General features: G+C 40.4%; 3 protein-coding genes across 4 annotated transcripts; all 3 read left to right on the top strand.

Moving 5' to 3' along the window:
• The first annotated feature begins 1,934 nt into the window (after positions 1-1,934).
• On the top strand, positions 1,935-8,342 carry LOC131952539 (F-box/LRR-repeat protein 21). Its single transcript, XM_059315259.1, has 8 exons — positions 1,935-2,038; positions 3,700-3,940; positions 4,159-4,377; positions 4,647-4,778; positions 5,442-5,641; positions 6,136-6,270; positions 6,502-6,575; positions 8,066-8,342. Exons 1-8 carry the CDS (start codon positions 1,952-1,954, stop codon positions 8,328-8,330), a joined length of 1,353 nt encoding a protein of 450 aa, XP_059171242.1. The 5' UTR covers positions 1,935-1,951; the 3' UTR covers positions 8,331-8,342.
• Positions 8,343-11,179: 2,837 nt separating this feature from the next.
• Positions 11,180-19,542, top strand: LOC131952554 (uncharacterized). Of its 2 annotated transcripts, none has more exons than XM_059315277.1 (9): positions 11,180-11,346; positions 12,116-12,870; positions 12,984-13,224; positions 13,635-13,871; positions 15,640-15,798; positions 17,547-17,746; positions 17,997-18,131; positions 18,681-18,754; positions 19,321-19,542. In XM_059315277.1, exons 2-9 carry the CDS (start codon positions 12,496-12,498, stop codon positions 19,499-19,501), a joined length of 1,602 nt encoding a protein of 533 aa, XP_059171260.1. In that variant the 5' UTR covers positions 11,180-11,346; positions 12,116-12,495; the 3' UTR covers positions 19,502-19,542. The 2 variants fall into 2 exon arrangements, with proteins under 2 accessions (XP_059171260.1, XP_059171259.1); XM_059315276.1 differs by having other exon boundaries at positions 19,273-19,542.
• A 692-nt stretch (positions 19,543-20,234) lies between these two features.
• Positions 20,235-27,026, top strand: LOC131952541 (F-box only protein 39). Its single transcript, XM_059315261.1, has 8 exons — positions 20,235-20,483; positions 20,983-21,220; positions 21,432-21,662; positions 21,854-22,006; positions 22,562-22,758; positions 22,949-23,086; positions 23,961-24,034; positions 26,579-27,026. The coding sequence occupies exons 1-8, from the start codon at positions 20,406-20,408 to the stop codon at positions 26,733-26,735; spliced, it is 1,266 nt and encodes a 421-aa protein (XP_059171244.1). The 5' UTR covers positions 20,235-20,405; the 3' UTR covers positions 26,736-27,026.
• The last annotated feature ends 221 nt before the right edge of the window (positions 27,027-27,247 follow it).

Below are 27,247 nucleotides of genomic sequence, written 5' to 3'. Positions count from 1 at the left end.
CCCGTCACCCCAGACTAGTGAACCCCTCACCCCAGACCAGTGAACCATTCTATCATACACGATTCTGTGGTCTTTCTATGATGCTGGTTAACCGCCTAAACTTATTTAACATGGTGTTCACGTCCCACAATTTTATAGTCAATTCTGATTTCTGTGGATGAAATAAAACAGTTTACGGGAGTAAAAGGTTCACGTATCCAGGGATAAATTGTATCTCCCAGCCAGCTAATCCACTGAGTGGATCCACATACATTTGTATCCAGTGGCTAGTGACATGATTTACTTGGCCTAGGTATAGCCACATGTGACCAGAGTACAAAGACATGCAAAGACATTACGACATACAATGTTTGGACTAGTGCATGTACTGGCCGAGTTTGGTTCCTCTTATAATTATGCATGTTATTATTAAAACACTATCCATTGTTGTTATTTATTTTTCCATTCGTTTTTTTTTGGAGTCTTATTTTCTGTTATTTTTTTCTACTAAAATATGACACTAGTCATATGACAATAGTGTAGAATAATCACTTGGGCATATCCCATGAACACATGTACAACCTAGGGCATATCCCATGTGTACCTGTACAACCTAGGACATATCCCATGAACACCTGTACAACCTAGGGCATAACACGTGAACACCTGTCGAGCCTAAGGCATATTTTTCTGAATCCCCCTTCCCTAAAGAGATGCCCGAAAGAAACTCTCATCCTTAGACTTGAACTTGTCATTATACATCTGTATCTCAGGGAGAATTACGTGGCTCACCAAACCGCAGGGAGAACCGTCCAAATGACAGCATCTTAAACCGTCCAAATGACAGTATCTTAAACCGTCTAAATGACAGTATCTTAAACCGTCTAAATGACAGCATCTTGAACTGTCTAAATATCGTTGTGTTTACGAGCTTTTAACTTTAACATGCTTCCTCTGTTTTAAGTCCTTTTGTCTGTCTATTGTATCGAAACTGGCGAGCGAAATTTCGACCACTTTTAACTGACCGAATTATTTCAAACTTGGCACCTGGGTCAAGACCCGATGACAATGCAATCTGACAACACTTTTAACTTGGATGCTTAATTAACTTTTTTAAGAATGAGCTAAAATCGTTTACTAAGTTGAATGAGGCGGTTACGCCGCACGTCGTCATGGTGCGATTTGGCGCCCCAGGCTAGACTGTTGACACTTTGAGTTTATCTTTGCGTTTGTGTTTTCTTTGAGTTTGTGGTTGTGTTTAGGTTTGTTTTCGTTTTCTTTGCGTTTGTGTTTTCTTTGTGTTTGCTTTTGTGTTTTCGTTTGTTTGTATTTGCGTTTGTGTTATGTTTGCGTTTTTTTTGTGTGTTTTGGTTTTCTTTGGTTGTGGTTGGGTTTGGATTTGTTTTCGTTTGCTTTTTTGTTTGCGTTAGTGTTTTCTTTGTGTTTGTGGTTGGGTTTGTCTTTGCGTTTGTTTTTTCGTTTGTGTTTGTTTTGTGTTAGTGTTATATTTGCGTTTCTTGTGTGTTTTGGTTGGTTGTGGTTAGGGTGGGCAATGCCGGATAAATGCTGATTACTAAACACACATGTCATGGTCCTTTACAGATACGTTTTTCAGAGATGCCAGTGCAGGGTCTGGCCGGGCCGGCTAGTCTACTATATAATGTACTATTTACAGCGCTATTATATGTACCATAATTCGTGTTCAATGTTTTTAGTCCTGCAACTCGATTAGCAATTTTAAAGTATTGAAAAATGCAATAAAACTTTTCAATAACAAGCTTTTAAGTAATAATGCACTAAAAATAAGAAAATAAATTAGTTTGTTTTAGCATATTATAATAAACCATTGCGTAGATAACTATAAAGAAAAGCGTGCGTCGCTTCATAAATTCATGTAAAGATATTCAATACATGATATATCGACGTCATCAATTGATGTGAAGTTCATCATTGTTAACCTCGCCATTTCAATATGGCGGCGGTATCAAGTTTGCTTCAATCAAGTCAGCCAAGAGGATCACGGTTTCAGAAGACAGAGATCAGTCTAGGCATGACTAAGGTAACGGCGGTTTGTGGAAGATTTTCTAGGTTTTTGGTCTCGAAGGTAAATGGACCCAAGCGAGTACAGTCTCAAAGGTATTCGAGAGAACCATTTAAAACATCATGCAGGGTGGAATTAAAATTAATATGGTTTTAAAATCCTGACTGGTTGGTGTTTTAGGACTTTAGAAAAAGTGGATATATTTGACGTTTGTTGGTATTTTTGGTTCCTATTTAAATACAATTTTTAAAAAGGGTAAAAGAATTGTGGTTTTCACGTGGTAATGGCGACATAAAAAATGGCATTTGAGTAGGCTAGCATAAATTTTATTATACAAAATATAAACTAAGTGGCAGAACTAGAATTTAGGTCATGATGAAAAAAGCATTATCATATTATGTTTTTTAAAAACTTTATCTTCAAAGTTTTGCAAACAAAAAACTACACGTAGTTCCTGTACAGCCAATCAATGTTTGTCTTACGAAAGTCAAACATCCGGTTATAACTTAGGCTTGATGAAAATAAATAGAAATGGAGCCTTAAACTAAAAAAAAAACATTTTCAAGTTCTCTGGATTTGCAACTTTAAAAACATTAATTATAAAAATATTAAATTTCTGAAATATTTTTAGGTTTTATTATTTTTACGGAAGTTAAAAAATCAAATTTTTTTTTTTTTTTTTTATAAATCCATGTCAACAATATGACGGAAGGATTCTCGTCAACTCGGTGGCCTCAATTGGTACATCGATATATCTACGTTCAGCTTAAGCTACAATAATCCCTTTGTTATACGATTATGTGTTGCATGAACCTTAAGACACTATGCCTTAAGCCTTATGAATATTTAAGATCAACTAACTTTCAGCGTGAATAAATGCTACTGGCGTAGGAATACATACATACGAAAATGGCTACATTTGTAAGGTTTCAGACTTTATATCAGTTATGTGTTTAAGAAAAATAAGATTAATTTGTATTGAAATTACGAGATATCTGAAAATAAATCTTAGATAAAACTGTATTTTCATGTTTAGATGTTAAGCTTAGGGTGCGGACAAGGAGTGCGGCCCTTGTATGTTTTGGCGAATAATAATGAGCGATGATCTAGTTCGATAGTTGCCACTAAGAGAGGAATATTCAGCTTTAGGATATGGAGAGACATGAGATATAAAAGAAAGGAATATTGAACAACAGCCACATCTACTAAGCATTTAGAAAAAAAAATTTTGATCACTTTTTACATTTATACATAAGACCATCACTACTAAAACCTCTGACACAATAACTTCCTGATGTACAACCTTTGACTTCTGACACCATAACCTCCTAATGTACAACCTCTGACACCATAACCTCCTTATGTACAACCTCGCGACACCATAACCTCCTGGTGTACAACCTCGTGACACCATAACCTCATGGTGTACAACCTTTAACCTCTGACACTATAACCTCCCAATGTAGGCCTACAACCTCTGGCACCATAACCTCCTGATTTAAAACCTTTGACCTCTAACACCATGACCTCCCAATGTACAACCTCTGACACCATAACCTCCCAATGTACAACCTCTGACACCATAACCTCCCAATGTACAACCTCTGACACCATAACCTCCCAATGTACAACCTCGTGACACCATAACCTCCTAATGTACAACCTTTGACACCATCCAGTCCGCAGAAACTGACTGGAGCCGTCTACCCTACCCAGCCTTGCTGCTAGTCTTCCAGCAACTGGACGTCATAGACCGGTGCCACGCCTACCTGACGTGTAGAGCCTGGCTGCACAAGCTCTCACCACCGTCCTTGTGGCGTAGCTGCCACTTCACCTTGCACCCTACCACAGCTGATACGTCGCCTCAGTTTCCCGTGATCCTGGGGGAATCGTTACGCCACCTTCAAGTCGACTGTTCAGGTTACCGCTGTTGTTGTTTGGCTTCGATATAGTTTAAAACGAGCTGTGAATGCAAAGCGCCATCATGGTATTCAGTTTTATATGGGGTACGGGTGTTAACATCAACGTTTATTACACTGCCTTATATTTGTATACTGCAATCTGTAGGAATACTCTGAACCGGTTAAGGATCTGTCATTTGGTTTAGCTTTAACTTTAACTTTCACTTATTAAACCAGATGACTCTAGAACTAAAGTGGTCTACGACTTGCTAGAGAGCATGCTGCAGGCTGGCAACCAGCGACTGGTCACTGTTAGCTTGACCAGCATGAGGAGGCTCCAGCCTGACTTCATCCACGCCACGCCGGACCTGGTCAAACACCTCGCCACTTTGTTGGCGAACCAGCGACAGCTGCGTGTGCTCGATCTCACAAACGCTGATCTAACTATAAACCAAGGTCAGTAGCACTGGTCTGATTGATGAACAACATATGTATATATATATATATATATATATATAAGCAATATATATTTCTCGCTGTATTTACATTATTGTTTGTTTGACTAAAGCAGTCCGATATTTTAGAAAAAAAAATTAATACATCAATTATTTTTATGCTGTCTCTAACCAATAATTTGTATACGAACCAGTTAAGATGTGTCGCCTTGTTAAAATCCACCTAACACTCATACGTTTTACAAGCACAAACGTGACAACCACTTGCAGGTGTACAACTGTTGGCGGCTGCCCGTAACACCATTCACACCTTGGCCATTGACAACCTCTTCTTCACGTGGTTTGATTATTCCTTGATCAAAGACATCGAGGATGCCATTTTCCGCTTCACCAACTTGAAGGGTGAGTTTGACCAATCTTGCTTGTACCATTTACAATGTTGTTTGATCAATCTAGTTTGTACCATTTACAATGTTGTTTGATCAATCTAGTTTGTACCATTTACAATGTTGTTTGATCAATCTAGTTTGTACCATTTACAATGTTGTTTGATCAATCTAGTTTGTACCATTTACAATGTTGTCGCTATATACCCGTATATAGTACCTGGTAGACAGGCAAATATCTGGCTCTTCTAAACGTACAGCCCAGTTTTTGCGCATTGATTTACAAGGCGCTGTCATTCAATCGTCTATGTGACTACAGGGCCAATTATTTATTTAGATAGAACAAGTCATCATCCCCTATGCAGAAACCGGCATTGTGTGCCAGAACTTACAGATATTGTCGTGTGATGGAAATAATTTGCAAAATTTATATATATATATATATATATATATATATATATATATATATATATATATATATATATATATATATATATATATATATATATATATGTATGAGACTACCATGTTTTTTAGACTTAGAGATCACCTAAAACCTAATGATTGACTTTTGGTTTCTTTCAGACTTAGAGATAAACTATGACTGTCTGTCTGATTGCCGTTTCTTTCAGACCTAGAGATCAACTATGACTGCATGTCTGACTGTCGTTTGTTTCAGACCTAGAGATAAACTATGACTGCCTGCGTGATTCGTTGCTGTACGGCCTGGCCAAGACAGCCAGGAACAAGTTGCAGACGATAAAAATTGTCGTCAGCAACAACTACACCATCGAGGAGGTGACGACGTCTGCGGCCTGGCTAAATCTCACATCCGCATGTCCACACTTGAAAGTTGTGTTTGTTATCGAACTGGAAAACGTAAGCATTGTTTTAGATCCTTGACAGACCCCCACGTTACGAGCTCAAATAATCACATACAAAATTATACTTTAGTTTTGTCGCTCTATTTATCATATAAAAGACATTAGTTGTGATAAGTTTACATTGCATGACGCAACTTTATTTACCTTCTATAGAACGTGTGTTGTGATAAGTTTACATTGCATGACGCAACTTTATTTACCTTCTATAGAACGTGTGTTGTGATAAGTTTACATTGCATGACGCAACTTTGTTTACCTTCTATAGAACGTGTGTTGTGATAAGTTTACATTGCATGACGCAACTTTATTTACCTTCTATAGAACGTGTGTTGTGATAAGTTTACATTGCATGACGCAACTTTATTTACCTTCTATAGAACGTGTGTTGTGATAAGTTTACATTGCATGACGCAACTTTATTTACCTTCTATAGAACGTGTGTTATGATGGGTTAACATTGTTTGACACACTTTTAATTACCTCCTACAGGACATGTGTGCTGATGATGACCTAATTAACGCCTTGACCCCGTCCATGCCACTGCATGCCTTACATTTTACCGCGGGGACGGAGTTGACCCATTTAACAGAGGAGACCTTTGAGTACATCGGCGATACCTTTAAGGTGAGTCACCACAATTACGGCCAATCTCTTTCAGGGTTGATATATATATATATACATATATATATATATATATATATATATATATATATATATATATATATATATATATATATATATATATATATATATATATATATATATATATAGTTCAACTTATAGCTCTGTTTTGACATAAACAATCACTATCCGTCACACTAAATATTATAACAACTTTTAAATTGTTTTGTATAGAACTCATTGCGGCATGTTCAAATCAAATACGAAAGTTACCTACCTAAAAGATACATCGTAGAACTGATTAACAGGTAAGCTAGCTGTCCTTGTTTAGCTTTGTTCATCTTTTGTCAAACAAACTCAGAGCAGTTATATATTTGGGTATTTTAAAAAGCCGTGATGTAAGCATAGTCTTCACCAAATTCTTATGCGGGGATTTCTTTAATTAAACCAGAAGCAATGTCGAGAAATGTTTTTATTTGCAATTTTTAAAAATGGGATAACAGACCAACGGTCAGTTGGTCAGCGAGTTGGCTGAGGTGAGTTGTGTTCACAGATGATTTAATGACTGAGAGCCTAACACAGACGGTCATCTTTTCTCCATCGTACCTAAACACATGGGAAGATGAAGTAGAGTTCATCTGATTTAACCGTATCGTGTAACTAGTTAAACCGTTGGTCGCTAAAAAAATCTTTGACACACATTGTCATGGGTTGATGTAGAGTAGATGACGTACTAGGGCTGGGTATCGTGAGTGTTGTTTAGCACATATATAGTTATTAGACATGGCGGGTAAACTAGTTATTTCAAAATATATTACCTAATATGATAGGTGGTAAACTTTGGAAATATCATCTAACTAGTTGTTATGGAACATCAACGTTTTATACACGAGAAAATCTTTAACCAACTACACAAATCACACCCAACTTATTCAGAACCCCTGCTCCCCCTTCCCACTCCACCACCACCATCCAATTACCCGTTGATCTATTTATTGACAGACGCCACAAAAAGAAATAACATTTTTTGTTGTGAGTTAACTATTTCCCCATTCTTTCTTCAAAGAGTCGTTGTACTACAATCTTCATTTTATCACTATGACTTACAATCAAAACAAACAGTATTACTTTTATTTATATAAAACATGGTAACAACAATTTAAGATAACTTTGTGTCAACACACTAGATTAGAACTAATGACAAACATTTTGTCCCACTTACCAGCTGACCTAGAACATTTTGTCCCACTTACCAGCTGACCTAGAACATTTTGTCCCACTTACCAGATGACCTAGAACTAATGACAAACATTTTGTCCCACTTACCAGCTGACGTAGAACTAATGACAAAAACTTTGTCCCACTTACCAGCTGACATAGAACTAACGACAAACATTTTGTCCCACTTACCAGCTGACCTAGAACATTTTGTCCCACTTACCAGCTGACCTAGAACTAATGACAAACATTTTGTCCCACTTACCAGCTGACCTAGAACATTTTGTCCCACTTACCAGCTGACCTAGAACATTTTGTCCCACTTACTAGCTGACCTAGAACTAATGACAAACATTTTGTCCCACTTACCAGCTGACCTAGAACTAATGACAAACATTTTGTCCCACTTACCAGCTGACCTAGAACATTTTGTCCCACTTACCAGCTGACCTAGAACATTTTGTCCCACTTACCAGCTGAACTAGAACTAATGACAAACATTTTGTCCCACTTACCAGCTGACCTAGAACATTTTGTCCCACTTACCAGCTGACCTAGAACATTTTGTCCCACTTACCAGCTGCTCCAGCCTAGAGACGGTGACCGTAATGGAACGTTTCCAATCAAGTTACGTCACGATCAATTTCAAGCGGCTGCCCCGAACTTCTCGCGCCTGCTTCAGACAGACACACACCTTCACGGTCACACTTGATGCCGAGTTCAAGGTTGTTCTGGAACCTCAGGTCACCCCGCCCCACACAAGTTGGTCCGTGGATCGGATGAAATCGTACTGGACAGCGGCCTACAATTCCTGGGTGGGAGTGTACAAATGGTGGACGAAATAAAGCCAGGGTCAAATAATTATCAGGGTGTTTATTCAATTATGTTTTAGTCATTTGTATTCATACTTTTTATTCTACAAAAACAACAGTTTTATCGACTACGTGATATATCTATCCTTTAATATACCTAACAAATAAGCCTAATTAATACGTTTCTGAATGTTAATAATCTTTCCAAGCTTGTCTGTATAGGTATATATAGATATAAAATATTTGAGGCAATACATGTTTCAGTATCTGATACTTGAGATAAACGGAAATCTAAACATATATAACAACAGTTTGAAAACATACAATTCGATGCTGAACTCATACAATCTGTAACTAAACGCTTACTACCCAAAGCTAAACACAGGTAAACACATACACATAGAGGCTAAACACGTATTCCCGCAAGCTAAAGATCTGCAGCTCCAAAATCTAACAACACATCTCACAAACTAGATACGAGAATACACAGGGTATTAGATCTGAAAACATCTTGCTGGAAATATGAGATTTGGCCTACAGCAGAAATACATGCAAGAAGAATACTATGAGTGTATTTGACAATGTCATGTTTAGTTCGTAAGGTCGAAATAACAGGATATTGATCAACTCAAAACATCATTTTATTGGCTGTCTATTAGTTCAAATATATCCAACAAGTTGTTGTGTTGTGTGTTCCATACAACTTAAAGCATCATTTTATTGGCTGTCTATTAGTTCAAATATAGCCAACAAGTTGTTGTGTTGTGTGTTCCATACAACTTAAAGCATCATTTTATTGGCTGTCTATTAGTTCAAATATATAGACAGTTGTTGTGTTGTGTTCCATACAACTTAAAGCATCATTTTATTGGCTGTCTATTAGTTCAAATATATAGACAGTTGTTGTGTTGTGTTCCATACAACTTAAAGCATCATTTTATTGGCTGTCTATTAGTTAAAATATATAGAAAGTTGTTGTGTTGTGTTCCATACAACTTAAAGCATTATTTTATTGGCTATTAGTTAAAATATATAGAAAGTTGTTGTGCTGTGTTCCATAACTATTTCTGACCAGGGTATCTTCCAGAATTTTTTTTCTCCGGGGGTCACTTGAAATTTTTAGGGGGGGGGGGACGGGGACTAAAACTTTCTGTGGGGGGGGGGGGGGGGCGGAAATAATTTCCGGAGGCGGGGTGGTAGACTATCTACGGGAGGGGGGGGGGGACACTTGCCCTCCGTTTCCTCCCCCCCCCCCCCCCCCCCCCCCCCAAAGAGATGCCTGGAAGATACAATGACTTTAACCAACACGAATTGTATTATCGCCCCAGTTGTCTGCCAGGAACCATGTCTTTATTGTCGGCGTAGATCAAGGCGTGTGTGTCCAGTTTATTTTTACTTTAGCCTTACACCTTTTAAATACAGTAGCAGTGATAAAGTGATATATTCAAACTGTATTCAATAGTTTTAGAAACGAGTAAGGTATAGACTATAGACAATCGAGCTCAATAAACATAGTTGTTTCTGACAATTTATTTTTGAGAAACCGGAAATAAAGTAGGCCTACTTTTCCGACTATTGGAAACTACTGAAAAATTTGTCATAAATCAGCGATTAAGATTTTATATTTAAACATGAAATTTCTTCCACCTAAATAAATCAGCAGACAAGTTTAGTATTCACACTTCTGGTTACAAAAACTGTTCAAAAGTTGAAAGAAAGGTTCGCTTACAATTCAATACTTTTTTGTGTAGTGTCGTCCGCCGTATGTAAACGGTACTCAAGTTGTCGGCTTTTGAGAAACTGGAAATAGAATCATTACCATTATCGGATACTGGAAATATCTTAAAAGTTGATAGGAATCCACACATTTTATTTATTACAAGTACGAAATTTCTTCAACATAAATGAAACAGTACTTGAATGGAGGCGAGCGAGTTGACGAGATTCCGTCCCCAATGTTGTTGACATGGAATAAAAACGTGCTTTTTAAGATTTAGACCGTAAAAAAAATAAAAAATAAAAACTTAAGCCTAAAATTAATTTAGAAATTTTATATTTTTAGAATAAATGCTATACAAGTTGCAAATCCAGAGAACTTGAAAATAATTTGTTGAGTTTAAGGCTACATTTCTATTTATTTTCATCAAGCCTAAGTTAAAACCGGATGTTTCACTTTCGTAAGACAAATATTGATTGGCTGTACAGTAACTTATTTGTTTACAAAACTTTGCAGATCAAGTTTTTAAATAACAATGCAAATTAAAAACCCCATGACCTAGTTTTCTATTTTTAGCTTACAATGTGTACAATAAAATCAATGACGGCCTATCCAATAGCAGGATGCCATTGTTTATGTCGCCATTACACGTGAAAACCAAATTGTTTTTGCTTTTTTTTTTAATTTTTATTTAGTTACCGAAAATATTATAAACATCAAATACATCCAATCTTTAGTAAAGTCCGAAAAAAACCAGATAGACAGGATTTTATAACCATATTATTGTAACTACGCTGTGCATGATTTTTAAACTAATTTATACACCTCTCAAATACCTTTGAGAGTTTTCTCGCTCGTGTCCATTGTCGGTATTTTAGAAACCTGAAATGGATTAAAATACCACTTCCAGTTATTGGACGTTATTGTGTACACAGACGCACACACAAACAGACAAACAGACAAAAACTAGGTTGCTTCGACTCAGGTAGGTGTAAAGGTTGAGATTTGTTGGAAATCTGATTGTGATTGTTGCATGATTGATTCGCGTGATCTATACTTCTTATATAAGAAAGTAAGAAGAAGAATCTTCAGTAGGGAAGAAGTATTTTTTTTTTAGTAAGACGTCACCAAATGTTGTGAAGTACATCACTGTTTACCTCGCCAATGAAATATGGCGGCGGTCTCAAGTTTCCCTCCAACATATGGCAGGATTACAGAAGCAGGCGAGAGGATGATAGAAGCAGACGAGAGGATGATAGAAGCAGACGACAGAGATCTGTCTTGACATGCTGACTTTAGCTGTAGATGACTAGTAGATTTTATGTCTTAAAGGTAAATCTCTTTCTGTCTAGTTCCTCTACTAATGTAACTAAGGTAAATCTATTTCTGTCTAGTTCCTCTACTAATGTAACTCCACATAGGTGAGCTAGAGATCAGATGAACAGAATCAGCAACAATTGTCAGAACTGAGCATTATAGGACTGTGTAGTTTAAGCGGTAGAGCTAGTCTGATAACCCGAAAGTCTCGAGTTCGAAATTGGATTCAAAGTCATTAGAACGTCCCTCAGTCCACCCAGCTCTGGTGGGTATCTAATTCATGTTAGGGAAACTTTCCCGGAAAGTAAAGGAAGTTGGGCAAAGTGCTGACCATACCATCCCTTCATATGCAGAGGTCAAGAAGCACATGAACTCTACTTCATCTGCCAATGGATCGCTGGGTCTAAAGATGATTCTTGTTATGTATTATTATTTTACACATTGTTGGCAGAAAGGTGGCAAAAATAAGGCACACTCTTCACACACATAGAGATCAATGTCCAAACAAATAATGTCTAATATCCACACAAATAATGTCCAATGTCAAAACCAGTAATGTCCAATGTCCACACCAGTAATGTCGTCCAATATCCATACAATGAGATCACTATTCTAAAGTTGGAGAGTATTCTAGAATTCTTGCCCTAAGATTGAAGTTCCATAGTTTGCAAAGATATACAAGAGCTAAAGTAAAAAATAAACGATTCACTGAAATTATTTTCACTAATAATACAGTACAAATAAAAACTTTGTTGACCTTTGGAAATTTTTTTTTTCTCTGCAGTAAAACAGTTTTTGTCGACCAAGTCATGAAAACGATTTCTGACTGCTGTCCTGTATATCTCATACAGACAACACATACAGCTGTCCTGTATATCTGATACAGCAAATACAGTCGTACTGAGATATCTGATACAGAGTTACAACACAAACAGCGGTACTGAGACACCATACAGACTTACAACACATACAGCCGTGCTAAGATATCTAACACAGGCTTACCACACATACAGCTGTCTTATACGTCTGACACAGACTTACAGTAAATACAGCCGCACTGAGTCACCCGTACAGCCGTACTGAGACACCCGTACAGTCGTACTGAGACACCCATACTGCCGTACTCAGACCACCACCTCGTTCGTGTCCATCAGCTGACCATCCATGGGGAGCCAATCGTCCAGAGTATCTGAACCACCAAACAAACGGTCCAAACTTGAACAAGACATCACTGGTCAAGACGTCACTGGTCAAGACGCCACTGGTCAAGACGCCACTGGTCAAGACGCCACTGGTCAAGATGTCACTGGTCAAGATGATGACAGCAGTTCTCAGAATGCTGTCAACACTGGGCCAGACCACAGGCGGGTCAGCAATGACCAACACTTTGAAACCATTACAGCAATGCTGGACAACATCAAAGAAGATCTGGCAAGAATTAAGAGCAAACTAAAGGTCAGTGACCTAACGCATTACCATGGCGATGGGCCAAGTCAGAATAGGAGCAGGAATGGCAGAAGAAATGTACACACAGAACTGGTAGGTTTTGTAAGTCACTCTGCTTTAATTATTTAATGTATGCATATTTTAGAGGATTTAACATTTGAGTTGTCCATGCAGTTAAACATGTACTAACCCATGACACCATCCAGTTTACAGAAGCTGGCTGGAACCGTCTACCTTACCTGGTCTTGGTTCAAGTCTTCCAACACCTGGACCAGACAGACAGGTATCACGCTGCTCTCACGTGTAAATCCTGGCTACTGGCACTCTCTAGTCCAGTCTTGTGGCGCACGGGACACTTCACCTTTAACGCTAACAAGGCTGACAGAGCCCTACATTTCGCAAGGAAACATGGAGAATCTTTGCTTCACATCAAGGCCGACTGTTCAGGTTGGTAACGATTGTATTGAACGTTTCGAGCAAATATTGACACAGATACTAACTGGACACTTAAGATCTAGTTTTAATTATCTCCATTGTTCCACAGCTGGAGACTTAAGATCTAATTATGATTATCTCCCTTGTTCCAGAGCTGGAGACTTAAGATCTAATTATGATTATCTCCCTTGTTCCAGAGCTGGAGACTTAAGATCTAATTATGATTATCTCCCTTGTTCCACAGCTGGAGACTTAAGATCTAATTATGATTATCTCCCTTGTTCCAGAGCTGGAGACTTAAGATCTAATTATGATTATCTCCCTTGTTCCACAGCTGGAGACTTAAGATCTAATTATGATTATCTCCCTTGTTCCAGAGCTGGAGACTTAAGATCTAATTATGATTATCTCCCTTGTTCCAGAGCTGACCGACGGCCGCCCTCACACGTCCACATCCGTGGTGTACCAGTTCCTGGACATCATCCTCCAGGCCGGCAACCAACAGCTGCTCACCCTGAGCCTGACCAACATGAGCAAGTTGTGGAAATCCGTCGCCCACCCCATGCTGGACGTGGTAGATCACATCGAGAAGCTGCTAGAACACCAGCAACATCTGCGTCTGCTAGACCTCAGTAACGCTGGTCTAAGTGTTGAACATGGTCAGTAGCGTTGGTCTAAGTGTTGAACATGGTCAGTAACGTTGGTCTAAGTGTTGAACACGGTCAGTAACGCTGGTCTAAGTGTTGAACATGGTCAGTAGCGTTGGTCTAAGTGTTGAACACGGTCAGTAGCGTTGGTCTAAGTGTTGAACATGGTCAGTAGCGTTGGTCTAAGTGTTGAACACGGTCAGTAGCGTTGGTCTAAGCGTTGAACACGGTCAGTAGCGTTGGTCTAAGTGTTGAACACGGTCAGTAGCGTTGGTCTAAGTGTTGAACATGGTCAGTAGCGTTGGTCTAAGTGTTGAACACGGTCAGTAGCGTTGGTCTAAGTGTTGAACACGGTCAGTAGCGTTGGTCTAAGTGTTGAACACGGTCAGTAGCGTTGGTCTAAGTGTTGTACATGGTCAGTAGCGTTGGTCTAAGTGTTGAACACGGTCAGTAGCGTTGGTCTAAGTGTTGAACACGGTCAGTAGCGTTGGTCTAAGTGTTGAACACGGTCAGTAGCGTTGGTCTAAGTGTTGAACATGGTCAGTAGAGTTAATTTGACCACGAAATCATGAAACCTATTGACATGCTCTTTCTTAGAAAGCCCCACCTGTCAGGTGATGTACCTTGGAGCCCCACCTGTCAGATGATGGTACCACAAAGCCCTACCTGTCAGATGATGGTACGACAAAGCCCCACCTGTCAGGTGATGGTACCAAGAAGCCCCATCAGTCAGATGATGGTACCACAAAGCCCCACCTGTCAGGTGATGGTACCACAAAGCCCTACCTGTCAGATGATGGTACCACAAAGCCCCACCTGTCAGGTAATGGTACCAAGAAGCCCCACCTGTCTGGTGATGGTACCACAAAGCTCCACCTGTCAGGTGATGGTACCACAAAGCCCCACCTGTCAGGTGATGGTACCACAAAGCCCCACCTGTCAGGTGATGGTACCACAAAGCCCTACCTGTCAGATGATGGTACCACAAAGCCCCACCTGTCAGATGATGGTACTACAAAGCCCCACCTGTCAGATGATGGTACTACAAAGCCCCACCTGTCAGGTGATGGTACCACAAAGCCCCACCTGTCAGGTGATGGTACTACAAAGCCCCACCTGTCAGATGATGGTACTACAAAGCCCCACCTGTCAGATGATGGTACCACAAAGCCACATGTCAGGTGATGGTACCACAAAGCCCCACCTGTCAGATGATGGTACCACAAAGCCACATGTCAGGTGATGGTACCACAAAGCCCCACCTGTCAGATGATGGTACCACAAAGCCCCACCTGTCAGGTGATGGTACCACAAAGCCCCACCTGTCAGGTGATGGTACCACAAAGCCCGACCTGTCAGATGATGTACCTTGAAGCCCCACCTGCCAGGTGATGGTATCACGAAACATTTCTTCGTGCAGACAAGATCCGAACCCTAGATAAGCTCTAGTGTCTCTCTCTGCCTCAATACTGGCAGCCTAACTCCCCGACCAAATGCCACTAGACTAATTCAGAATGCAGATCAAAGCTGAACTGAAACATTAAAAATGACCAACTATGAAATTCGAAAATCGTTCGATAGAAAATATTACGTCCATACCGTAATATTGTCTTACCGTACCGTAATATTGTCTTACCGTACCGTAATATTGTCTTACCGTACCGTAATATTGTCTTACCGTACTGTAAAAGATCTTGTACCTTAACTTAGTCTGTACCCTGCTGTGACGTAGCTGGTGACGTCACAATCTAACGACCTGTTACTCACCAAACTACTGCAGGTGTACGCCTGTTGCAGGCGGCCAGCATCACCTGTGGCCAGACAATCGACAGCCTGTCCATCCATGAGCTCATCAACAGCCAGCTCTTGTCTCCACTGGACGACATTAGAACTGACCGGTCCTTTCTCTCCGTCATGTGCTACTTTAGCAACTTGTCTGGTAAGTTTGATTCACTTTATTTGTCACATTTGATCCAGCCTACTTGTCACATTTGATCCAGCCTACTTGTCACATTTGATCCACCCTACTTGTCACATTTGATCCACCCTGCTTGTCACATTTGATCCACCCTACTTGTCACATTTGATCCACCCTACTTGTCACATTTGATCCACCCTACTTGTCACATTTGATCCACCCTACTTGTCACATTTGATCCACCCTACTTGTCACATTTGATCCACCCTACTTGTCACATTTGATCCACCCTACTTGTCACATTTGATCCACCCTGCTTGTCACATTTGATCCACCCTACTTGTCACATTTGATCCACCCTACTTGTCACATTTGATCCACCCTACTTGTCACATTTGATCCACCCTACTTGTCACATTTGATCCACCCTACTTGTCACATTTGATCCATCATACTTGTCACATTTGATCCACCCTACTTATCACATTTGATCCACCCTACTTGTCACCATTTATAAACCTTACTTGTCACATCTGATCCACCCTACTTGTCACATCTGATCCACCCACCTTGTCACATGTGATCCATCATACTTGTCACATTTGATCCACCCTACTTGTCACATTTGATCCACCCTGCGAACATGTAAACTTCGTGTAAGCTGTAGTGACAGTGTGACAAAGACAAGGATATGCCAGTTCAAACATCCCTCTCAAGGTTTTGTGGCCCTGAGCTAGAGGCCAGCACTTGGCCCACGTGGTGTAAACCAGTGTTTCTTCCAGACTTTTTTCTCCGGGGAGGGGGGGGCTCTTGAAAAATTCGGGGGGGGGGGGGGGGGGGTAACAATTCGGGGGGGGGGGGACGCTAGTAAAAGTGTATGTTTACTATACAAAATCCATCTCGTTCGGGTGGGGAGGTAGACTTTCTTCGGGGGGACGGAACCCCCCCCCCCCCCCCCGAAGAGATGCCTGGAAGAAACTCTGGTGTTAATACGTTGGATGGAGTGTCTGTGTTTTTGTGGACAAGCCATTTCATGGATCATTGGCCTTACTGGTCAACTAGCAGACACCAAATAATTAGTCTGCTCTATCAGGCTATAGACCGAATGACTTCCCAGTCCGATTCTAGACGGATAGTTTTATACATGGGACATCGGCATTCAACTTTCTAAAGGATTTGACAAATCTGTGTATCATAGAACTTCGTCGATAGCTAGAGCTAATATAATATAACGCGACGCTCATTTACGACTACATGTCTACCTGTTTCACACCCACAGCTATAACTACATATCTACCTGTATCTCTCACACCTACAGCTATAACTACATGTCTGCCTGTTTCACACCCACAGCTATAACTACATGTCTGCCTATATCTCTCACACCTACAGCTATAACTACATGCCTATCTGTTTCAGACTTACAGCTATAACTACATGTCTGCCTGTTTCACGCCCACAGCTATAACTACATGCCTATCTGTTTCAGACTTACAGCTATAACTACATGCCTATCTGTTTCAGACTTACAGCTATAACTACATGCCTATCTGTTTCAGACTTACAGCTATAACTACATGCCTATCTGTTTCAGACTTACAGCTATAACTACATGCCTGCCTGTTTCAGACCTACAGCTATAACTACATGCCTATCTGTTTCAGACTTACAGCTATAACTACATGCCTATCTGTTTCAGACTTACAGCTATAACTACATGCCTATCTGTTTCAGACTTACAGCTATAACTACATGTCTGCCTGTTTCAGACCTACAGCTGAGCTACGACTACCTGTCAGACGACCTGTTGCACTGTCTGTCCGAGACAGTCAGCAACAGCCTCCAGACGATGACCATACGTGCCAACTTCAACTTTAGCGCGTACACTCTGACCTCAGACAAAGGCTGGCATCAGATGACTAGTGCGTGTCCTAGACTCAAAGTCATTGTCTACATCACAGCTAAGGGTGTAAGCTGCTTTCCTACAAATTATATAACATATATATATATATATATATATATATAATCTATGATGATACGGCTCTATAGTACCTTGTATCACAAGCTTTTTTCTGGGGTCACAGTGTTCGTTGCTTAAGAATTATGTAGAAGGCTTTAACTGTAAAATGCTGATAAAACTCTAGCATGATAACGTTGAAATATGTGACTAAACCTAGCAGTCATGCCGACGTTTATCCCCTGATTATCTACTTGACCAGGATGCTAATCCCGACCAATACCTGTGTAATATCCTGAGCCGAGCTATCCCACTGCACGAGCTGTACCTGGCGTCAGTCTCGTGGTTCACCTTCATTTCATACCGCAGCTTCCAACATATCGCCGACAACTTTCAGGTGAGTCAACACAACTTTCAGGTGAGTCAACACAACTTTCAGGTGAGTCAACACAACTTTCAGGTGAGTCAACGCAACTTTCAGGTGAGTCAACACAACTTTCAGGTGAGTCAACACAACTTTCAGGTGAGTCAACACAACTTTCAGGTGAGTCAACACAACTTTCAGGTGAGTCAACACAACTTTCAGGTAATCGCTGGCCTTACACTAAACAACTGGCCTTAAACAACTGGCCTTACACTAAACAACTGGCCCTAAACAACTGGCCTTACACTAAACAACTGGCCTTACAATAAACAACTGGCCTTAAACAACTGGCCTTGAACTAAACAACTGGCCTTTAACAACTGGCCTTACACTAAACAACTGGCCTTGAACATTAACACTTACACGAACCAACTGGGTTGAGACATCTGACATTAAGAAACTTGCTTATTAAATAACTAATTACACAAAATAACTAGTCTTAAAATAGCCTTAGCATTAAAAGTAGATCTGCCATTCCTAGGTCGTTCCGTTACTTTCCTAAAACGTATATTGTTTTTATAGAAATCTCTTCGTCTTCTTGACCTAAGTTACGACTGTTACCTGGATACCAATGGCATTGCTAAAGTTATAGAGAGGTGAGTACATTGCTAAAGCTATCACATGTGAGTTAGCGCTTCTAGATAGATGGTGTGCATCTATGATAAAACACGCGAAGGGTGGTGGTAGTACATTAGTTGTATAGATTTATGATTCGATGAATACAGCAACACAAACAGGCCGTGTCACACACATTTGGCCCATAAGGCATTAAACTTGGGTACAATGCAGGGATTCTCTAGAATACGGTCGGTCTCTGATATTTTTAAAATAGAAGACGTCAAGGACGTATTGCCATGCTTACGACTAAGATGGCAGGGAGGGGGGGGGGTAGAGCATCTTCCTCTATTTGGAGTCTTGTAAATATTTTTCATGTTGAATTTAGTGTGGTCATTCTTGTTAATAATCGTGGATTCGTGTGACGCCTAGAAGTGTCGCTAATAGATTAGCTATCAAATCAAGCTTATTGATAATAAAAAAGAAATTAAGAAGAAAAATCTAAATCTTTGATACAAGCAAATAGGGAGCTAAATTGTATCTGTTGTTTACCTTACAGCTGCCACAAGTTGGAGCTGTTAAATTGTATCCGTTGTTTACCTTACAGCTGCCACAAGTTGGAGCTGTTGAGCTTGAGGAAACAGTTCTCTGCAGGTGAATGCCATAGTTGCTACAAGAGAATGATACAGCTCAGCATCTCTTGCTACTCGGCGACACCAACCTGCGCCATCACACTGAACGGCGAGCCCTTCAATCTTAAGGAAACTTCACTCACGCGCTGGGTGTGAGCTGCCTGCTGGGGCACGTGCATAGCTGGGACATGTGTACAGCTGGGACATGTGTACAGCTGAGACACGTGTACAGCTGTAGTGTACAGCTGTAGCACGTGTACAGCTGGTTTTACTACATCTGGCAGAACTACAGGGCGTCAAGCCCCTCGAGGGTGGGGGTGTGTGTTACGCCCTAACTGACAACAAATAAAATACGGTATAAAATACAAATCTCTGAGTGTATTTTGTACATTTTTGCCTATGTCGTTGTTGAATTTTTTACATCCAGAAACACTGTTAGGTCTGGAAATGGCAATCAAATACTACACAACCACTGACAGAGTCCCCCCCCCCCCCCACGAACGACATGAAATTTATATAATTTATACAGAAAATATATACTTTTAACAGTGTCCGCCCCCCTGAAGAAAGTCTACCCCCCCCCCCCCCCCCCCCCCCGAAAATTTCAAATATCCCCCGGAGAAAAAAGTCTGGAAGAAACACTGACCACTGAAGAGAAGGATTCCACTTTTTTTTTTACTTTGTTTAGTTAACAAAATACCAAAAACATTACGTACAACCAACAATTTATTGTAAAACCCAACACAAACTAGCCAGTTAGATTTTTTATTAAACCATTTTCATTTGAATAATATCGTACATGCTTTCTAAATTATTTAATGCGCCTTTCGTGTGGTTTCGAGATTATTTGTGTAGACTTAGTTTTTTCCCCTAGAAATATACGTCATCAAAGAATGCGCGTGACGTCACTTGAATCTTTCGATCAAGCATGGCGTCTGTGTAGACTATAAAGTATAGTATTAATTCTGTCGATAGATTTGCGTTGCAAAACGTCAAGAACCAGTGTTACCCCGTGTATTTGTTGTAGATAGTAAAACATAGCATACTGAATAATCACTTAATGGCTGTCGATAAACGAGGTAAACAAGCGAAGAGAAAATGCCAAACAAAAAAGGCCAAACGTGGCAAGGAAATTGTGGTAGGTCTTCTCTTTCACGTTATAGACTCTAGTAGGTGGTAGTCTAGATCTAGGTCATCACTTGCACATTATTTATTAGGTTTTAGGTTATCATTTTCACATTTTATTAGGTGGTAGATCTAGATCTAGGTCACCACTTTTACATTATTTCAGATCTAGTTCGATTTGAATATTTTCTCATTATATTAGATCTAAATTCTAGTTAGCAGGTCCTTACTCTCACATTTTATAAAGGTGGTAGCTCATTACTTTCAACTATAGTAGGTGGTAGATCTAGGTCTTTATTTTGAGTAATTAGATCAGAATTTAGATCATTAATTGAATTAAACATCTACAGCTCACCCTTCAATTAAAGTCAGACATTTTAACTGGTTATCAAATTTTTTTACTAAATTTCTTATCTGTTTCATATGAGGATGTTCTAGAGTTAGATCATTAAACCATAACAAGAAGCTTAGATTAATTAATCCTAACCATGGTGCTACACGAACCCCTCTAGAAACAAACTGACTGGAGCAAGTTGCCGCACGCTGTACTGCTGCACCTCTTCCAGTATCTGCCCCACGCCGACAAGTACCACGCCGCTCAGACCTGCAAGACCTGGCTCCAGCCCATGTCCGAGCCGTCGTTATTCCAGACTGGACACTTCCGGTTCGACTCTGTGGGCGTTAACAGGGCGATAACCTATGTCAAGGTCAGGGGGAAGCTATTACGTCACATCAAAGTCGATTGTTCAGGTAGGTAAAGTTTGTTTTCAGATAGGCCTGCTTTGACTTTGTCTTCATTTGTACAAGCGCAGCACCATAGCCTAAGGTCTCAAACAACTTATTAAAGTTTCACCATAGCCTAAGATTTCAAACAACTTATTACAGTTTCACCATAGCCTAAGATTTCAAACAACTTATTACAGTTCCACCATAGCCTAAGGTCTCAAACAATTTATTCCAGTCTCCATAAACTATCAGCCCCAGACCAGGGCGATGTACCAGTTCCTGGTCAACCTGCTCAACTCTGGCAACGATCAACTGCTCACGCTGAGTCTGACCAACACCTGGCACCTGAATGAGGGCATCGAGTACCCAAGGTCAATGCTGGTCCAGCTCATGGCCGCCGTCCTGACGTCACAGCAACAGCTGCGTGCTCTGGATCTCTGTAGTGCTAATGTATCTGTTGACCAAGGTCAGTAGTGCTAATGTATCTGTTGACCAAGGTCAGTAGCGATAATGTATGACTAGAACAAATGTCAGTACCGTTGAACTACGTATCGACCCAGGATTTTTCCTAATGAAAATTGTAACGGCTAAGGCCTACCCTATTACCAGCCCCAACATAACTAATCAAATTACGACCATTTTAACATTTGACCCCAGGTCGGGATCTGCTAGAGGCTGCTAGCAGAAACAGTGCCTACACAGTTCACAAGTTGGCTATTGTGGACCTGATCAGGAACTTCCGAGGGGATGTAGATCTAAGACGCAGTCCAAAGTTAATTGCAGCTATGTGCAACTTCCCCAACCTGCGAGGTAATTACAAAAAAAATATCTGCTTTTCCAGATTAAAAGTGTTGTGTGATGAATGTTTTAAGAATTATTAAACTAAAATTATAGTTTATAAAGTTAGATTAAAATATAAATCAATTTTACTCTTAAATTAATTCAATCAAACTAAAATTAGTTCCAAACTACTTAAAAATGGCGTCTCATTTCAATGCTAAAGCTATAATGGCTGACGCGGAAACACCATAATTGCCTACATCTTTTAGAGGTAATGCTACTCAATAATCATTTGTCTGATGACTCGTGTCTTACAGAGCTAGATCTAAACAATGACTATCTGATGATTTGTGTCTTACAGAGCTAGACCTGAACAATGACTATCTATCTGATGACTTGTGTCTCACAGAGCTAGACCTGAACAATGACTATCTGATGACTTGTGTCTTACAGAGCTAGATCTGAACAATGACTATCTGATGATTTGTGTCTTACAGAGCTTGACCTGAACAATGACTATCTGATGACTTGTGTCTTACAGAGCTAGACCTGAACAATGACTGTCTCATGCCTTGTGTCTTACAGAGCTAGACCTGAACAATGACTACCTGACAGACGAGCTGCTAGACCGTCTGGCAGAGACTACCAAAAGTCTGCAAGTGATGACCGTCAATGCCAACGATTACCTGAAGGCGTGGAGTCGAACCACACCCCCAGCCTGGCAAAAGCTGAGATCATTCTGTTGTCAGCTCAAAGTTGTGTTTCTCATCAAACCTAAAACTGTGAGAGCTGCTTGTAGAAACTAGAACTTTACACCCATCACGTCACTTACTCGATATATCAGACACACGCTATACAATACTTCCGGCACTTACACACTATACAATACACAAGTTACTTACCCACTGCATCCACTCCAAGAATCACCAGACACTGTCATTGAACCACAGTACACACATCTATTTTAAACAGGGCTATTACTTCGACCCCGCCCTCATGGGATTACTGACGCCATCAACACCACTGCACACACTAGACTGGACTTCTGGAGAATTGATCTCACTAGACCACATCAAACAATGCTTCCAACACATTGCTACACACTTTCAGGTGAGTTGATCTAGCACATCACACTTTCAGGTGAGTTGATCTAGCACATCACACTTTCAGGTGAGTTGATCTAGCACATCACTACACACTTTCAGGTGAGTTGATCTAGCACATCACTACACACTTTCAGGTGAGTTGATCTAGCACATCACCACACACTTTCAGGTGAGTTGATCTAGCACATCACTACACACTTTCAGGTGAGTTGATCTAGCACATCACTACACACTTTCAGGTGAGTTGATCTAGCACATCAACACACACTTTCAGGTGAGTTGATCTAGCACATCACTACACACTTTCAGGTGAGTTGATCTAGCACATCAACACACACTTTCAGGTGAGTTGATCTAGCACATCAACACACACTTTCAGGTGAGTTGATCTAGCACATCAACACACACTTTCAGGTGAGTTGATCTAGCACATCACTACACACTTTCAGATGAGTTGATCTAGCACATCACCACACACTTTCAGGTGTGTTAACGTACAAAAGATGAACCAATGTTTACACACCGCCACAGACATTAATGCGACTAATTGTGTAAATATAACAAGCTGCCCCTGTCACTGACTTGCTTCTGTTTTGTGTTTGAGATAAGCAACATTTATTGAGAAAAGGTAGCATAACAACTGTCAGTCTGTTTCTTGTTGCTGTCTCTGAATAAACGTGCCCCTACTGTAAATAATAGAGCTACACAAAAACAATACACAATAAACAACTGCTACCTTACATTAGGTATAATCCACATAATCTGTGAAGCATAGAAAGCATTGCGAATAAAATACTACCCTTGACTGAAGGCTAGCACTTAGTGTGACATAGCATATACTACAGATGTAGATCTAATTGGTGTTTGTCATTTTCTAGAACTCAATCCGTCACTTGAAATTCCAATCAGCTGTTCGTCTTGACAGCAGTGACATAGGAATGCTGTTTGAAAGGTGAGGTACATGTCAAAGCTGTTTGAAAGGTGGGGTACATGTCGTCTTGGGGCTAGTTTATGGGTAAGGTACATGTTGTCTTTGAGCTAGTTCATGGGTGAGGTACATGTTGTCTTTGGGCTAGTTCATGGGTGAGGTACATGTTGTCTTTGGGCTAGTTCATGTGTGAGGTACATGTTGTCTTTGGGCTAGTTCATGGGTGAGGTACATGTTGTCTTTGAGCTAGTTCATGGGTGAGGTACATGTTGTCTTTGGGCTAGTTCATGTGTGAGGTACATGTTGTCTTTGAGCTAGTTCATGGGTGAGGTACATGTTGTCTTTGGGCTAGTTCATGGGTGAGGTACATGTTGTCTTTGGGCTAGTTCATGGGTGAGGTACATGTTGTCTTTGAGCTAGTTCATGGGTGAGGTACATGTTGTCTTTGGGCTAGTTCATGGGTGAGGTACATGTTGTCTTTGGGCTAGTTCATGTGTGAGGTACATGTTGTCTTTGGGCTAGTTCATGGGTGAGGTACATGTTGTCTTTGGGCTAGTTCATGTGTGATGTAGATGTTGTCTTCTGGTTAGTTCATGGGTGAGATAGAGGTTCTATAGTAGTAGATACTGTCAAGTACAGGTCATTGTATCATTGGTGAGGTAGATGTCTTTGGGCTAGTTTAAGTGGGAGATAGAGGTTCTGGTAGTGGATACTTTATCAAGTAGAGGTCATTGTATCATTGGTAAGGCACATGTTGTCTTTGGGCTATTTCATGTGTGAGATGGAGGTTTACACAACTTGACGTTATTGATACATGTTTTTAATAATACACTACCAATTTTTCTATGAGTACTTCATCATTATGTTGTATTATTTATTATGAACATGTATTCTATAAGTCGGTATATGTGTATGATGTTAGTTTGTATGTGTGTTCAAGTGTGTGTCCACACGTGACCAAGGGCCACAGAGGTCAACACACGTCTAGAGCTGTGGTTGATTTTGATAAAATTTGCTATGTCAGCTTGTGTCGATTAGTATCGTATTTAGTGTCTTCAATGTAAGGTGTCGATGTTGCATTTAGTGTCTTCAGTGTACGATGTCGATGTCGCATTTAGTGTCTTCAGTGTACGGTGTCGATGTCGCATTTAGTGTCTTCAATGTACGGTGTCGATGTTGCATTTAGTGTCTTCAATGTACGGTGTCGATGTCGCATTTAGTGTCTTCAGTGTACGGTGTCGATGTCGCATTTAGTGTCTTCAATGTACGGTGTCGATGTCGCATTTAGTGTCTTCAATGTACGGTGTCGATGTCGCATTTAGTGTCTTCAATTTACGGTGTCGATGTCGCATTTAGTGTCTTCCGTGTACGGTGTCGATGTCGCATTTAGTGTCTTCAATGTACGGTGTCGATGTCGTATTTAGTGTCTTCAATGTAAGGTGTCGATGTCGCATTTAGTGTCTTCAGTGTACGGTGTCGATGTCGCATTTAGTGTCTTCAGTGTACGGTGTCGATGTCGCATTTAGTGTCTTCAATGTACGGTGTCGATGTCGCATTTAGTGTCTTCAATGTACGGTGTCGATGTCGCATTTAGTGTCTTCAATGTACGGTGTCGATGTCGCATTTAGTGTCTTCAATGTACGGTGTCGATGTCGCATTTAGTGTCTTCAATGTACGGTGTCGATGTCGCATTTAGTGTGTTCAATGACGGTGTCGATGTCGCATTTAGTGTCTTCAGTGTACGGTGTCGATGTCGCATTTAGTGTCTTCAATGTACGGTGTCGATGTCGCATTTAGTGTCTTCAATGACGGTGTCGATGTCGCATTTAGTGTGTTCAATGACGGTGTCGATGTCGCATTTAGTGTCTTCAGTGTACGGTGTCGATGTCGCATTTAGTGTCTTCAATGTACGGTGTCGATGTCGCATTTAGTGTCTTCAATGACGGTTTCGATGTCGCATTTAGTGTCTTCAGTGTACGGTGTCGATGTCGCATTTAGTGTCTTCAGTGTACGGTGTCGATGTCGCATTTAGTGTCTTCAGTGTACGGTGTCGATGTCGCATTTAGTGTCTTCAGTGTACGGTGTCGATGTCGCATTTAGTGTCTCCAATGTACGGTGTCGATGTCGCATTTAGTGTCTTCAGTGTACTTTGTCGCATTTAGTGTCTTCAGTGTACGGTGTCGATGTCGCATTTAGTGTCTTCAGTGTACGGTGTAGATGTAGCATTTAGTGTCTTCAGTGTACGGTGTCGCATTTAGTGTCTTCAGTGTACGGTGTCGCATTTAGTGTCTTCAGTGTACGGTGTCGATGTCGCATTTAGTGTCTTCAGTGTACGGTGTAGATGTAGCATTTAGTGTCTTCAGTGTACTTTGTCGCATTTAGTGTCTTCAGTGTACGGTGTCGATGTCGCATTTAGTGTCTTCAGTGTACGGTGTAGATGTAGCATTTAGTGTCTTCAGTGTACGGTGTCGCATTTAGTGTCTTCAGTGTACGGTGTCGATGTCGCATTTAGTATATTTTATGTGGGGTATGGCTGTAGGAATTAATGTCTCCTATATTTTCCCACAGTATACACACGTGCAGATATTTAAAGACTCTGTCTATCAGTTTAAAATGTGATCTGAGCGGTGATGACAAGTTCTACAAGACTGCCATCCAAGATGCTGTTGATGTGCACCGTATGACATGTGCTGTTACATTTAACGGTCAGACCATGAAGAGTTAGGACAACTGGCCCATCCATTCCCACCGGAGCTCACCATTTTGTCCATCAATGTAAACGTGGTGGATGGTTGGTGGAGCTTAAGTCACATGATGAATCTTTGTACAACGGAACCTGTATGAGCATTTCATGTTGTTTTTTTCTTTTTTGTTTAACATGAATTAAATGTATGAGTAAACCAATGTTAACAAATGTGCCTGATTCACTATGAGTAAACCAATGTTAAAAAAATGTGCCTGATTCACTATGAGTAAACCAAAGTTAACAAATGTGCCTGATTAACTATTAAAATTTTTGTCTGAAAATTAATGTGTAAGTTATTTTTATTCAGTAGCAAGTGCACCATGAGGTCAATTCTAGCTGAAACCTTTGCGAACAACATGCCATTTTACCTTAAAGTATGAAATCTGAAAGGGGTAGACTCTGAAGGAAAATATTTCAATATTTCCTACCTGACAGGAGACAATTGTTTCTCTACAATTTTCTTAATTGACATCAGCATAAGTCGTGTTTCC

Source organism: Physella acuta, unplaced genomic scaffold (assembly GCF_028476545.2).
Source record: "Physella acuta isolate Inbredline_101_S28 unplaced genomic scaffold, ASM2847654v3 ptg000876l, whole genome shotgun sequence".
In the NCBI taxonomy this organism is placed as follows: domain Eukaryota; kingdom Metazoa; phylum Mollusca; class Gastropoda; family Physidae; genus Physella; species Physella acuta.
Note: the sequence above shows the minus strand (reverse complement) of the source record. Positions and strands in the feature narration are given on the sequence as shown.

What these genes read in the sequence shown, in the direction of transcription:
- LOC131952539 (XM_059315259.1), top strand. Translation starts at nt 1,952, where the DNA reads ATGGCGGCGGTATCAAGTTTGCTTCAATCAAGTCAGCCAAGAGGATCA. An exon ending in CCTTCAAGTCGACTGTTCAG is followed by an intron (nt 3,941 to 4,158) that starts GTTACCGCTGTT and finishes TTATTAAACCAG; the next exon opens with ATGACTCTAGAACTAAAGTG. An exon ending in ACATCGGCGATACCTTTAAG is followed by an intron (nt 6,271 to 6,501) that starts GTGAGTCACCAC and finishes TGTTTTGTATAG; the next exon opens with AACTCATTGCGGCATGTTCA.
- LOC131952554 (XM_059315276.1), top strand. Translation starts at nt 12,496, where the DNA reads ATGGGGAGCCAATCGTCCAGAGTATCTGAACCACCAAACAAACGGTCC. An exon ending in CTACTTTAGCAACTTGTCTG is followed by an intron (nt 15,799 to 17,546) that starts GTAAGTTTGATT and finishes TGCCTGTTTCAG; the next exon opens with ACCTACAGCTGAGCTACGAC. An exon ending in ATTGCTAAAGTTATAGAGAG is followed by an intron (nt 18,755 to 19,272) that starts GTGAGTACATTG and finishes TTTACCTTACAG; the next exon opens with CTGCCACAAGTTGGAGCTGT.
- LOC131952541 (XM_059315261.1), top strand. Translation starts at nt 20,406, where the DNA reads ATGGCTGTCGATAAACGAGGTAAACAAGCGAAGAGAAAATGCCAAACA. An exon ending in CAACTTCCCCAACCTGCGAG is followed by an intron (nt 22,007 to 22,561) that starts GTAATTACAAAA and finishes TGTGTCTTACAG; the next exon opens with AGCTAGACCTGAACAATGAC. An exon ending in TTCTCATCAAACCTAAAACT is followed by an intron (nt 22,759 to 22,948) that starts GTGAGAGCTGCT and finishes TATTTTAAACAG; the next exon opens with GGCTATTACTTCGACCCCGC.